This window comes from Diceros bicornis, chromosome 7 (genome assembly GCF_020826845.1).
Source record: "Diceros bicornis minor isolate mBicDic1 chromosome 7, mDicBic1.mat.cur, whole genome shotgun sequence".
Lineage (NCBI taxonomy): Eukaryota > Metazoa > Chordata > Mammalia > Perissodactyla > Rhinocerotidae > Diceros > Diceros bicornis.
The window spans coordinates 60319063-60333056 of NC_080746.1; the positions used below are offsets into that span (position 1 = coordinate 60319063).

The window sequence follows — 13994 nt, forward strand, 5'->3', positions numbered from 1 at the left end:
ACAAAGTGGTGCAGAGATTTAGAAGCAGAGGGGAAGTTTGAGGTTAACATGGCCTGGAGCTGTCAGGGCAGTTTCCAGATTGTGGAGAGAATACAGTTCAGTGTTGAGAAATGAATAGAAGGTGGGGATTGGTAAATGAAGAGGACAAGTCTACACCATTATTGATATCAGAAAGCAGGGATGTTGACCTTTGGATCACTAAGTTATTGAGTTAGGTGGATCTTATCCAAGGCATTTAATCTAGCCTTCTGTATATGAATTGGTAGATGTTACTTTTTTTCTGGCCAGTCATATGGAGAACTGAAAATAAAAAGCACTAGCCTATTCTTCTGGTTAGTGAGCAGTGCAGAGAAAATCTTGAAAAATCGAGAGACTGAATTTTGTCCTACAGCTGGTTCCAGAGTATACAAGCTTACCGGATCTAGGAGAAAGGTCTCAACTTTCTCAGCTTTTCTCTCATCCTTCTCCTGTCTACATATCGGCATTCCATAGGAAACAAGTTCTTCAGCAGCAAGGTGAGTCATTGTCTCCTTTCCTCCTACCACCTTATATCATCCAGTGTCAACTTTTTGTCCTTTACGAGATATAGTTCAAAGAACAGAAGATAACTGGTGTATGCTTTATAGTTCTCTTGTATCTCAATTACTCTTGCATTCCTAAACTCCTCTCTACATACATCAGTGTATAGAGAGACACAATACAAACACATGCGGACATTCACACATATCTTTAAACACACATGGACTGACTTTACAAATATTCTTCTTTAAATTTGCCATGAGTACAATGTTCTCGCCTTTATTTATTTCTCATCCCTATCCCTCCTGTAAATTATTTAGATATACAATAGAATATAAACAATTCTTGTATTTTAAAAGAAGAAAATTACACTACCCTACTGCTTAACTTCTCTCATAAACCTGATTTCTCTAATGGCCTATGGTTTAATGAAAAATAAAGAAATTTGGAGTTAGTGAATCTGGTTTTGAATTTTGAATCTGTATCTAACTATTTTACCTTTAATATACTATTTTACCTTGAAAGGTCCATTTCCTTTCTTTAAAATAGGAGAAAAATACCTGTATCAATTTTTCCTGAGATTATATAAAATTTTATATAAAGTAGTTAGCAAATGTTGACATATATAAAAAATCTTAATACTTTTCCTTTTCTCTTAACCTACCCTCCTTCTTCTCCCAGTCGATGAGAGGAGGTTTAGTCTCCTTATGTTCCCTGGTGTCTAGGGAAATGATTTCCCTCTGGCTCATCCTTCGCTCAAAACTTCCAGGATCTATCTATATTTTTCATCTAGTCTTTATTCATCTCTCTACCATCTATAATTTATTTATCCATCCATCGATACATCTAATGTAAATTAGATTTTTGAGTTTTTATTATACACCAATCACTGTGCTTGTCTCTGGAGAAAATAAAAGGTAAACACATATTTTATGTTCCCAGGGAGCCAGTATTCAACAGGAAGAAAGAAATGTGATCAAGCGATAGAACTTTAGTACTATAAAAAGCAAATGTAAAGTACTATTGAAGGAGGGTCAATAGATTGAGTGATTTTGTGTTGCAGAAAGATTTTTGGATAGTTATCACAGAGAAGGAGATTCACTCTGAATAATCTGTGTTTGTCAGGTTTAGAAAAAGAAGAATGAAACAGAAATCTCAGTAGCCTTCTGTTTTCTTCTCTGGCTAATCTTCTCTCATTTCCCCATATAGTAATAGCCCTTCATTAATATTTTTCCTTAGCTCCGCACATTACTCATTCCACTAGGTGGAGAGAGTTTTGAATGCAGAAACTATTCTTTACTTATTTCTGTCTCTATGGCCATCAGCACAGTAACTGGCTTAGTAGTCATTCAGAGTCTGAGTGGCTGGTTTAATTCAGCGTGTTCATAATCCATATTTCATTTGGCACTAGTTTTCCTGATTCTTAGTTTCTTTCTTAACCATGTATAATATAATAATATTAAATATTATTGCAGAAAAAACAACTAGTGTTTTTTTTCTACCTGTGGAGTAACAAGTGATTAGTTCTATGCCCATCCTCAGTAGACCAGAGAAGGGGGAGAAAATAACTAACAATCAAAGTCATATGCTAGATACCCATGAGAAGGAGTAGAAATGAGTACCCCAAAGTGTAAGATGGAGAAAAGGAGAACAAGACCCATTTATTTCAGTAGACCTGGAAAAGTACACAGAAAAACAGAATTAGAGCACAAGATGAATCTAAGTCCCATACACAGGTGGAGTGGGGAAGGGAGGAATTATAGGAACTATTCTATTATAGGAAAAGGAATAAAGAAGCCTTGATACCAAAAGGAGACTCTTAATATATTCTACTAGGAGAGGGTGGCTGATGATTCGGGTACAAGGATACATCTGAGTACAATATCCCAGACCAACTTCCAGCAAGGGCATCACGGAGTACGTTGCCACAGGTGCCCAGTGGCTCTTATGTGCTTCTCCATTATTTCTGGAGAAACTTACGTAGCTTGGAGACTTAATACAAAGACTCATCAGTTATAATTATGGTGGTGGTTGTTTTGTTGGTGTGTGTGCATGTGTGTGACATAAGTCTATAAGCATTTTCTACTTCAAGTCAGGAATAATCTGAGCAGTAGGGTGGGGATGGGCCTAGAGAAATTGATGGTTATAGTTGAGAGAGGAAGAAAAATGGGGACAGATTCTGAAAAGAAAAATTCAAGATACTGTAGAATTATGTGGTAGGTACCATAATTAGATTGGGGATTTGGAATACAGAGAAACAAATGGGTACTTTAGGAAGAGTTTATAAAAGAATTAGGGCTTGAAAAAAGGATCAATATGACAATCACCATCATTGTTGTCTCTCTTTTCAGGGCGTGTCCTCAACCCACCATGGTAATTTACAATAACACCACATCCTCCTCCTCCAATTTCCTCCTCACTGCATTCCCTGGGCTGGAACTTGCGCATGTTTGGATCTCCATCCCTGTCTGCTGTCTCTACGCCGTTGCCCTCTTGGGAAACAGCGTGATCCTGTTTGTCATCATTGTTGAGCGGAGTCTCCACAAGCCCATGTACTATTTCCTCTCCATGCTGGCAGCTGTCGATCTATGTCTGACAATCTCGACCCTCCCTACTGTGCTTGGGGTTCTCTGGTTTCATGCACGGGAGATCAGCTTTAAAGCTTGCCTCATTCAAATGTTTTTTGTACATGGCTTCTCCTTCCTGGAGTCCTCAGTGCTGGTAGCCATGGCCTTTGACCGCTTCATGGCTATCTGTAACCCACTGAAGTATGCCACTTTCCTCACGAATATGATGATCATGGTGATTGGACTGGTCATCTGCTTTCGACAAGTAATTTTCATCTTTCCATTGGTTCTAGCCTTGAAGAATGTAGATTTCCATGGAGGCCAGGAACTTTCCCACCCATTTTGCTACCATTCAGATGTGATCAAATACACGTATTCCAACCCATGGATCAGCAGCTTTTTGGGCATGTTTCTTCAGCTCTACCTGACTGGCACTGACTTGTTGTTCATTCTTTTCTCCTATGTCCTGATTCTGCGTACTGTCCTGAGCATTGTGGCCCCTAAGAAGCAACAAAAAGCTCTCAGCACTTGTGTCTGTCACATCTGTGCTGTCACTGTTTTCTACGTGCCGATGATTAGCCTGTCCTTGACACACCGCCTCCTCAGCTCCACCCCAAGGGTGATCTGTAGCACTTTGGCCAATATTTATTTGCTCTTACCACCTGTACTGAATCCTATCATTTATAGTTTGAAGACAAAGACGATCCGCCAGGCTATGCTCCAGCTGTTCCACTCTAAGTGTTTGCGGGGCCCCAATGTGAGGGATCTTAGAGGAGGGTGGGATTGAAAGGGAGAGTTCGCTAGTACGTAAATTGTATTTAAGTAGGAAAGGGATTTGGATCCATGTCATCCTCAGGCATTTTGTTTACTGAGGTAATTTTCATTAAATTGTAAGAGCAAGAAGAAGAGATTAATTTTCCCCTAAGCTTATCAAAGAATTAAAAAAAAACCTACAATTCAAAACTAAATTAATTGTGTATATGTCCCTCAAACCTTCAAAACAATTACATAGACTTCTGTGTACACTGAAAGCACAACGAGATCGTTTATTCTAGTTGAGCAATTCTGCTTAAAAACAGTAATTCTTCCAACTCTTGGCTATCATGAATAAGGCTGCAATGAACACAGGGGTGCATGTACCTTTGCAAATTGGTGTAGCCATAAGAAACGACGAAATCCAGCCATTTGTGACAACATGGATGGACATTGAGGGTATAATGCAAAGTGAAATAAGTCAGAGGGAGAAGGTCAAATACCGTATGATTTCCTTCATTAAGTAGTAGATAATAACAACAATAAACAAACACATAGGGACAGAGATTGGATTGGTGGTTACCAGAGGGGAAGGGGGGAGGGAGGAGGGTGAAAGGGATAATTCGGTACATGTGTGTGGTGATGGGTTGTAATTAGTATTTTGGTGGTGAACATGATGTAGTCCATGCAGAAATAGAAGTACAATGATGTACACCTGAAATTTTTACAATGTTAAAAACCAATGTTACTGCAATAAACAAAAAATTAAAAAAAAAAAAACAGTAATTCTTAGACCAAAAATAAATCACTGTAATTTTATTTTTGCTTTCAGCTGAACAAAATCATTTGTTTCTGTGTGCAAATTTCCCAGGGAGCAATGAAGATTTTTCCTTGAACTGGTAAATAGAAAAGTTACATGTGTGCACAAAGGCACGCACATAGAAATTTGCAATTTAAAACTAGGAAATTCTTGCACACTGGCTTCAGTTCCTGGAGTCACCTCTAGAGAGCCCCGTCTCCTCACAGATGCACTCCAGGGACCTCTATCTTTTCTTTAATCCCTTTTCTCCTTAGCAAAAGTGAACTTTCACAGTTCTAATTGCTATTTGTTATACCTCCAATGAGTCCAATATATATAATCGCACACTGCCTTTCATTATTTTTCCCGTTTCCTAGATTTTCTAATACATTCCTGATTCTGATTGCATAGTCCCTCTTCAGTGTCTGCTCTGCCTCAGGACTGCGCCTTGATATTTTGCCCTTGTTTATTGGGTTACTAATTTCCTACCTAGCTGTTAGGCTCTTCGACCTTTTGGTGTACTTCTCACTGTAGAAATGCACAATGACTTGGAAGCTTTTTTAATAGGAAATCTTTGGATTACCTTTATTAACAATATTTGTTTTGTAAAGAAGTAACCTCAGGACAAGGTTGATAGGATGTTGGGAGAATTCTAACTTTTCTTTCACACATAGAGTTATGAGACTTTCATTTCACTCAGGATAATGCATATCTGAACACGGTGGACCAAGCAGAAATTCTGATCTGAGCTACCTGTCTCCTCCTCCTAGATCAATTTTCTACTGCTGGCAGACAGGGAGTACAACTCCCAAACTCTAGTTTGTTTGCCTCAGCTTTCTGTTCAGCTCAAGCACTGACACCTTTCTGACGCAGCTTTGCCCAAACCCCAACCCATTTTCTCTAGTGATAGATATCTCTAATGATATCCACTTATTATTTATAGTTAAAGTTATTTTTTCTGATTTCATTTTTGTACAGCATATTCAGGTACTCTTGATATCTCCCTGGTCACATGAGAGTGTGTGGTGGAAGCTAATATTTAAGTGGAGAAAAACCAGTGTGGGACTATCCAGAAAGTAATGAGATTGGAAATAAAACTCAGTTTTTCAGACCCCAAGGCCAGCATTATAGCCATAACTTCTCTTGGCCTCACACACTTTGTGGGAAGAATCTGTATTCCATTATACCACAATTCAGTCTTTCAAATTACAATTGTCCATTCTCACATTGCTATGTCTCTTTAGTTCTATCCCCTTCAACAGGATAAAGTACAACTATTATGCAAACGTTTAAGAGTCCCAAGATCCATCTAGTTTCTAGATATCTTGTTTCAGAGCAAGGATTAAGGATAAAAGACTTTTTCTTAGTCACACAGCATGTTAGTAAGCCCAGAATAAAACAACCTTAAGAAAAGAGACTTAAGTAAGAGAATTTGTGAATTTAGACAAGGATTTTAGATAGGTTAATTTAGATAAGAATGGGAGGAAAAGAGGTAGGGCAGAGAAAACTGTCAGATTTGAGCATGTTAGAAGTGCTAGATGAGGTTACATGGTACTCTCTGAGGGCTACAGGGAATGATCTAAAGTGCTTCATATTTTTCAATATTTACGTTTTTGAGCCCAGGCGTTGCTGTGCCTAGTGATGGAAGAGAGCTTGTACAGCAGCTAAGAAAGGCCAGTAGAGATGAAGAACTATGAAACAGGAAAGAAGAGGTAATTTCCTTAGAGAGCATCACACTACAACAGAGCCTCTGACACTGAAATCAACCTGTGGCAGAGCAGACATCCCAGACCACATCCTAACTAGCCATCCAAACTTTTCCTCATCAGTTTTTACCACTATCAACAGCTTTTAATTGCTTCTTTGGAAGACATTTGTAAAAGTTTTCCTTTGTAGATTTACAACTCCATTCACAATTCATGAATTTGAAAACATTGGGAAAAACACTTTTTTTTTTTTTTTTTGCATTTCATTAGTTTGTTGCCAAAATGTTATTGGTAGAAAAGCTAACATGAACTGATATGAATATATTTATGGTCATTATTTATTTCTCATTGAGTGAACATTCACACATTTCACTTCAGAAATATAGCTTTGCTTGAATACAGGGTAATACCTCAAAGGTCATAGGACCTTTTAAAAGTATGAAAAATTTTGAATTCCAAGGGTTTTAGATGAACAGTTGTAGAAATGTACAATCATTCTTCCAGTTTTATGATGGTCAGTATCTAAGGCAGTCTTCCATATGTGTGTTAATCTTTTATTGCTCCAAATGTGTTTTTCATATCTAGCTCAAATGCAACTCACCTGCTTAACGCCGAAAACATTTTCATCAGTGTACTTCATCCGTATGGTAATTGTTAATAGGACATGAATTTGTGTTTTGTTTCCCTTTCAAGGAATGTATTTAATATATTTGGAGGTTGTTCTAATTATATATGTCACATATACATATACACATATAATTACATATGTATACTATATATAATTAAAATTTTGTGAATATGTTGAGATTTTCTAAAAAGATAACAAAAATCATTGACAATCCTACTAATGAAAGATTTTATGATATATAACCTAACCTTTTTTTAATAAGCCAAAATACGTGCACATACACACAAATATTTATAAACTAGGATAATAAATCCTATTCATTACTTTGTATTAAATCATATTTTTATTAGACTTAACTTCCTCTAGGAAGCTTTCCTTTGATTCTCCACTAAAATAGGTATGCCACCATTTTTTTATTTGTGCTTTCTTAAAGCTGTGCGTAAGCTTACCACACTTAACTCAGCAGATTTGATTATTTATTTACTTGTCCTTCCCACCACCACAGTGTAAGCTCCTTGATAGGAGGCCTATGTTTTACATTTCATTTATTCCTTAACACCAAATGCAATGCTTAGCAATTATGGCTTAGTTGTTGATGCTGTGTTGCATAGGTGAATAATGTTTAATAATATTTGTATATCATGGTTTATGTTACCATTTCCTAGCATTTAACATTTCATTAGTTTCCAGGATACTTATTATGAAAATAACTCTTGATATATAGTTTTATAAGGACATATTTGATCACAACTCTGTTTATGTTCTTAAATTACTAGAAAGTGAATTATTAAATTTAGAAGGTAGCAAAATTACACTATAGTATAGTGGTTGATGTTGTAGGCTCTGGAAACACTGCCTGGGTTTAGATTCAAATTCCTAATACTTTATAGTTCTGCGTCATTGGAAAAGTTGTTTAACTTCTCAAAGCTTTAACTTCTCAATCCCTAAAACAGGGGGATGTAACAAAATCTACTTTCACATGTTCTAGCAAAAGTTAATGGAGTTATTGTAGGTAAATGGTACCTGATAAGGACTGAATATATCCTACTGTTATTATCTTTTAAATTATAACTATTTAATTGTTATTCATATATCTAATTGCTTTTTAATAAAAACATGTAACACTTTTCCTTTCTCCTTTTCTGTTTTTGTTATTTCTTTAAAAATTGTTCCCATCCAGAAATGATTTAATTTATTTACTTATATTTAAGTAGAATTTTAAGTTATCTTTGAACTTAATGCTTAGTTTATTTTTGTGTCTGATAAAAGATCACACATAAATATGGTTTTGTAAATGGTGGTAATTTTATCTACTACTATTATTTAAGTAATCAATCTATTTTCAAAAATTTTGTAACCATGCATGATGACAGATGTTAACTAGACTTATTGTGGTAATCATTTCACAGTATATACAAATTTGGAATCATTGTGTTGTATACGTGAAGCTAAGGTAATGCTATGTGTCAGTTATGCCTCAATAAAAAAATTAAAATAAAAAAATATTGTTCTGCTATTCCTTAGCTATGTATTAGGTGTTCATATCATGGATGGTACATTGCAATGTGTTTATTATTTCTTTTTTCTTCCCATTGATTTATTGAGCAAACTACAGGCAATTTTATAGCTGTTTAATAAATGTCACTATCATATGGAGCTTCATTATAATTTCTATATATTTTATATTTTCCACTTTACTCTTGTAAATCTATTTTTAGAATTATTTTGGTAAATTCCCAAAGAAATGTTACTGGAGGCTTGATTGGAAATGCATTAAACCTGTATGATAGTTGAAGAAAACAGACAATTTTTAGCCTATTCACTCTTCTGATCCAAAACAACGTTTATTCATGTCTTACGCCTTAAGCTGTTTCTGTCTTATAAAGATTTAAATTTCTAAGTCAAAGGCAAATACTAAAAGGAGGATAAGTATCCTTTCTTGTTTCTTTCATCACAACCCATTTGCTTTTTCTTGTGCTTAAGCAGGATATGAACTGTTTTTCAGGGCAGCTTCTTTGACTTAAAATTTATGTTAATCCTTGTCGATTTTGGCAATAGGTTTTCTATCATTCCATATGTATTGTATGTTTGTAATTTATCATCATATTCTGAGATGTCAAATGATCTTTTGTTGTTATTATTATTGTTTATTTTTCAAAACGAGTTAGGAAATGTGTCAGATTACTATCCAGATGTCACATGGTATAAATACTGGGGATACACTAATAAATTTGAAGGATGCAATTCTTTTAAGCAAACAAAATACACGTAAGAGAGACAGATGTGTGAACTAATAATTATAAGATAATTGGGAACAACCTAAAAGGAAGCATGAAAGGTTGTTCCTCCCAACCCTGATGAGGCTGTGGCATCTAGATAGGGTCAGCTGTTGAACAATAAGAACTCAGTTCACCTCACCTGGGGACAGAAAATCTATAAGAATATTTAACCATGAGAGAACAACTTTTTCAAAATTGTTCTTTGAAACAAGAATAATACTAATTATTTGTGAGTTCAACTCAGGCAGTAAAACATTGAAATTTATTAACTATAGTTTTCTCCCAATTCATAATACAAAATTGTTAAGGGTTGGTTGACTTATTCTAAATTTTATGTTTTATACCTTTGCCACTAAATACTCACAAATAAAAGATGAATAAGAAACAAATGAATTTTATGGAAAATAATTTGAGATAGCCAATCATCTTTAGTTGGCTATTTACTTTTTTAACTGAACCATATACACATGTATATGACTTTATGTTGCTTAATATATGTATTAAGTATATTAAATATATTAGTATATTAAACATATTAATATTTTTGCTGGTTTAAAATTATTTCTAGTTCCTTTAGTGTAACTGAATGTACCATAGTTCAAAATACTAAGTACCTAAACAAGCATGAGAGTCATTATTTTAGAATATGTATTTTAGAGTAGTTAATCAAGAATATCAGTGCTTTAAAAATTACTGTACACTAGCTTTCCCATGTCTTACCAATAGCAGAATTGTCCCTCTGTTTTCCTTTTAGTAACTATGACTTCTTAGAACCCTGTTGTAATATGTAGAAAAAATCTGTTCTGTCTTAAAGAGTGTTATGAGAGAGTTTATTATCATGATTCAAGGCTACGAGAGCTCTAAGGTAAAAGAGAATCAATAGTAGTCCTTATTTGATTAAGGAAAGAGCAAAGGGAGAAAATCTTCAACCAACTCATACTTGACAATAGACTTCTTTCACTTAAATGGTAAATCAAGAATTTGCTTTAAATTGACTAAAGACCCTCAACAAATACAACATGTCTGAAGGCTGCCCGAAAGAAAATTAATAACTGGATTGGGGTAACATCCTTTAACCTCCAGTTCCTTTAATATTTATTCTGTATAAGGGGGTAAAATTTCTACATCTGTGTGTATTTATCCCTATGCTGTAAGCAATGTAACTAAAATTCTATATCAGTGTATTGATGCATGATTTTAATAATAATGCAAAACTGCCCCATGCATACCTGTCAATGCCCAAGGCAGTCCTAAGCTCATAGACTTCCATGCTCAGCCCATATGTTGTACTAATTATAAGGATGATTAAGAATTATAAGAATGAATCATCCATAGTACTTTGCTTAGGAAGATGTTATTTTACTCTCTGTTCTTGGCTGACCCTGCCTCACTTTTTCTCAAACCTTTTTTTTTAGACCCAATTTCCCCAGAAACTTCTCACGAATTTGCCATGTCTTCACACAGTATACAATGGGGTTCATCAGAGGCAGTGCTAGCAAGAAAATGTCAGCAACGAGTATCATGGCCATTGGGGACTTGTGCTTGCTGAAGTGATACACGGACGCCAAGGCAATGATAGCTAGCAATGATAGCTAACAAAGAAGATGAGCACAGCACAGATGTGGGAGACACAGGTGTTGAGGGTCTTGAGCTGCTCCTTATGATATCCAATTCCCATCACAGTCTTCAGGATGAATACAAGGGCACAGCAATGAACATGCTGTCTGACATCATACAGAGGGCAACAAAGAAACCATAGAAAAAGTTGACTGTATTGTCAGAGCAGGCCAACTTCATTACATCCTGATGGAGACAATAGGAGTGAGAAAGTAGGCTTTTCCTACAGTATGTCAACCTTTTAAGAGTGAAAGGAAATGGGAGCACTAAGAGCTTGCTTTTAATGAAAAATACCAGGCCCGTTTTGACAACTCTGTCTTTGGTAAGGATAGAGCTCTATCTCAGAGGGTTGCGTATGGCCAAAAAGCAGTCAAAAGACATGATCAGGAGCACTGAGGACTCCATAGCTGTGAAGCCATGGATAAAAAATTCTTGAGCAAAGCTGGCATTTGGGGAAATTCCTGTAGCATTGAAAACAAAGATCTTTAGCATAGTGGGGAGGGATGAGGGGGACAGGCCCAAGTCAGAGACAGCCAACATGGAAAGGAAATAGTACATGGGTGCATGGAGTGAGGTCTCTGTCCTGATCACAAAAAGGATGATGCAGTTGCCAAGCATGGCCACCAGGTACATGAGGCAAATGGGGACAGAGATCCATACATGAACATGCTCCAGTCCTGGGATTCCAATCAGGAAGAAGGTAGTGATTTCAATTTTAGAGGAATTAAGAGTGTGCGTGATGAATCAGTTGGAAAGTATTTATTCCCAGATCTGAAATGACACTTTCAACATAGGTCTGTTATGCTCATCTCTCTCCTTTCAGCACTTTTTTCTGAGACATAAACAAAGAAAATATAATTTTTTTTGGCTGAGAACGATTTGCCCTGAGCTAACATCCGTTGCCAATCTTCTTCTCTCTTTTTTTTTCCCTCCCTAAAGCCCCAGTACATAGTTATATATTCTAGTTGTAAGTCCTTCTAGTTTTTCTATGTGAGCCACCGCCACAGCATGGCTACTGACAGCTGAGTGATGTGGTTCTGCACCCGAGAACCGAATCCCGGGCTGCTGAAGTGGAGAGCGGCTTGAAATCAGCGCTGGCTCGAAAATACAATGTTGAAAGACTTCTTATATCAAGGAATAAAAGAATGAAGAATTTCTTCCAAACAGACTATTGATATTAGAGTCAGATAATATTAATTGACAAGAGGACCAAGAATATAGGTACTATTTTGACCAATCACATTTCTCCATAAGATCCTCAGAAAAAACACCCACATAGGAAGCAATGACCTGCAAATAAATTCTTCTTTAACTATTAGATTTTTCCCCTCCTCACCCCCAATCTGATGAAAAATTCTATACAGTCAGGCTGAACTATAATAAAACTTTTTGCTTGGTCCAGAGTAAGCCTAGAATTAAAAAAAAAAAAAAAAAAGACAGTGGAAAGTGTAGGAATTAGATTTTAACAGAGCAGATAATATGTAGTTTATTCAATTTCTAGAGTCTTCTGCTCCAAACATTTTTCAGGCCAAGCCTTGAGCTTCTAAAGCTGATTTAACTCACAAGTTCTCCACAGGAAGCAGTGGAAAGAAAGGACAGAAAACAGATCATGTGTGCTTAACTGTTAACCCTCTCTTATAGTTCCGTGAATAATACCATATTCTTGTATGGAAGCAGATGGAATGTCCTTAACAATGACTAACCCACATCAGTGCTCTCCATCCTTGAATGTGGGAAGAGAGAAGAGATTCTTGGACTTTCTCTACAGTCCAACATAGGCTCTCATAGATATAAAGTGGCTTAGTCAACCAGACTATAGGCCAGCCATGGTGAGGGGCAAGGTTAGAGACACAGTACGTTGGTGATGAGGGAGATTGGTATTGTCCAGATCCATTTTTTTTCTGACATCATAAGGTAAATAGATGTTCTACAACTATAGAGTTTTTTTCACAGATGACTCAGTTAACTATGCACCTTTGAGAGTTTTCTCTTGCTGTATGGAATTAAGTTCATTGGGGACACTGAGGTTCCAAGATACATAAAGCATACCAATTTCTACCCCTTTTGCCTACAGAAAGTAAGGATTTAGTTGAGAGGCTCGGGATTTGTCAGAGGACTCTTGATTATTAGAAATCAGAAACGTAAGCTTTCCGACCAATTCATCCTTCAGAATGAGACACTAATGACTTAGTCATTAAGGACAAATCTTCCTACAGGAGACCAGAGCTGCCTTCTCAAAAGGATAAAGCAGTGGTTATGTCATGATCTGGGTATTGGCCACTCTCTAACCTATAAAATCCCCAGGATGAAAGTATGCAGAGATCATTTAAGACAGTGTTATCAGCTCTTTGGCAACTCTAATTAGGTCAACTGAGGAGCATCTTGCTCCTCAAAGTCTTCCATCCTGATCACTTCAAGCAGAGTCTATGTATCTCTACTGTAACTTGCATTCTAACTCAATTACAGTACTACAATGGTCCTGTGATTTGCTGTTTACTTGTCTGCCTTCTCCAGTAGCCAGTAAGTTCAATAAGATCGCAGTTTGTGTCTTAATGATCTTGATATTATCAGCACCAAGCACAGTTCCTGGAAAATAGCACACATTCAATCATTACTAATCAGATCTTATTAAACTGAATTGATTTCCATTTAACTGAACTGATCTTGGGAATTATTCCCTCCTTCTGAGTAGGTGCTTAAAGCTTCTCTCCTTCTTTCAAAGCAGGTATTATCCATAAATTCTATGAGAAAAATTTCTCTGATTTGAGGATGTGGAAAGGTAAATTTCATGCTTTGGTTTGCTCTTTGTCATTTCCTGAGAATCTAAGGATCACAGTGAATTATGTATTTGCATTCTTATTGATATCAAAAACTGTAACATATACCTAGTTACTCCATAGTTTTGATCCATTTCAATGTGAATCTCATGTTTATTACTTATTGATATAAATTTAACAACTATTTCAGTACATTATGACCAAAAGGGTTCTGGGACTCAATTCCAACATGTGTGTATGGGGAGGCTTCCCACACAACACCAAGCAATTTTGAGGACACCAGCAGGTATCCTAAAATTATTCAACTCAATTCTGACATTATCTCCCTAGAGATAGAATCAGATCCCAC

General features: G+C 36.2%; 1 protein-coding gene and 1 pseudogene across 1 annotated transcript; one reads left to right on the forward strand and one right to left on the reverse strand.

The window, feature by feature from the left end:
• The first annotated feature begins 304 nt into the window (after positions 1-304).
• On the forward strand, positions 305-4148 carry LOC131407983 (olfactory receptor 51T1). The gene is made up of 2 exons (XM_058544566.1): positions 305-515; positions 2871-4148. The coding sequence occupies exon 2, from the start codon at positions 2890-2892 to the stop codon at positions 3871-3873; it is 984 nt and encodes a 327-aa protein (XP_058400549.1). The 5' UTR covers positions 305-515; positions 2871-2889; the 3' UTR covers positions 3874-4148.
• A 6500-nt stretch (positions 4149-10648) lies between these two features.
• Positions 10649-11591, reverse strand: LOC131409030 (olfactory receptor 51A7-like; annotated as a pseudogene).
• Positions 11592-13994: the final 2403 nt, after the last annotated feature.

Bases quoted from the DNA above. Each gene is read 5' to 3' on its own strand.
- LOC131407983 (XM_058544566.1), top strand. From the start codon at position 2,890: ATGGTAATTTACAATAACACCACATCCTCCTCCTCCAATTTCCTCCTC.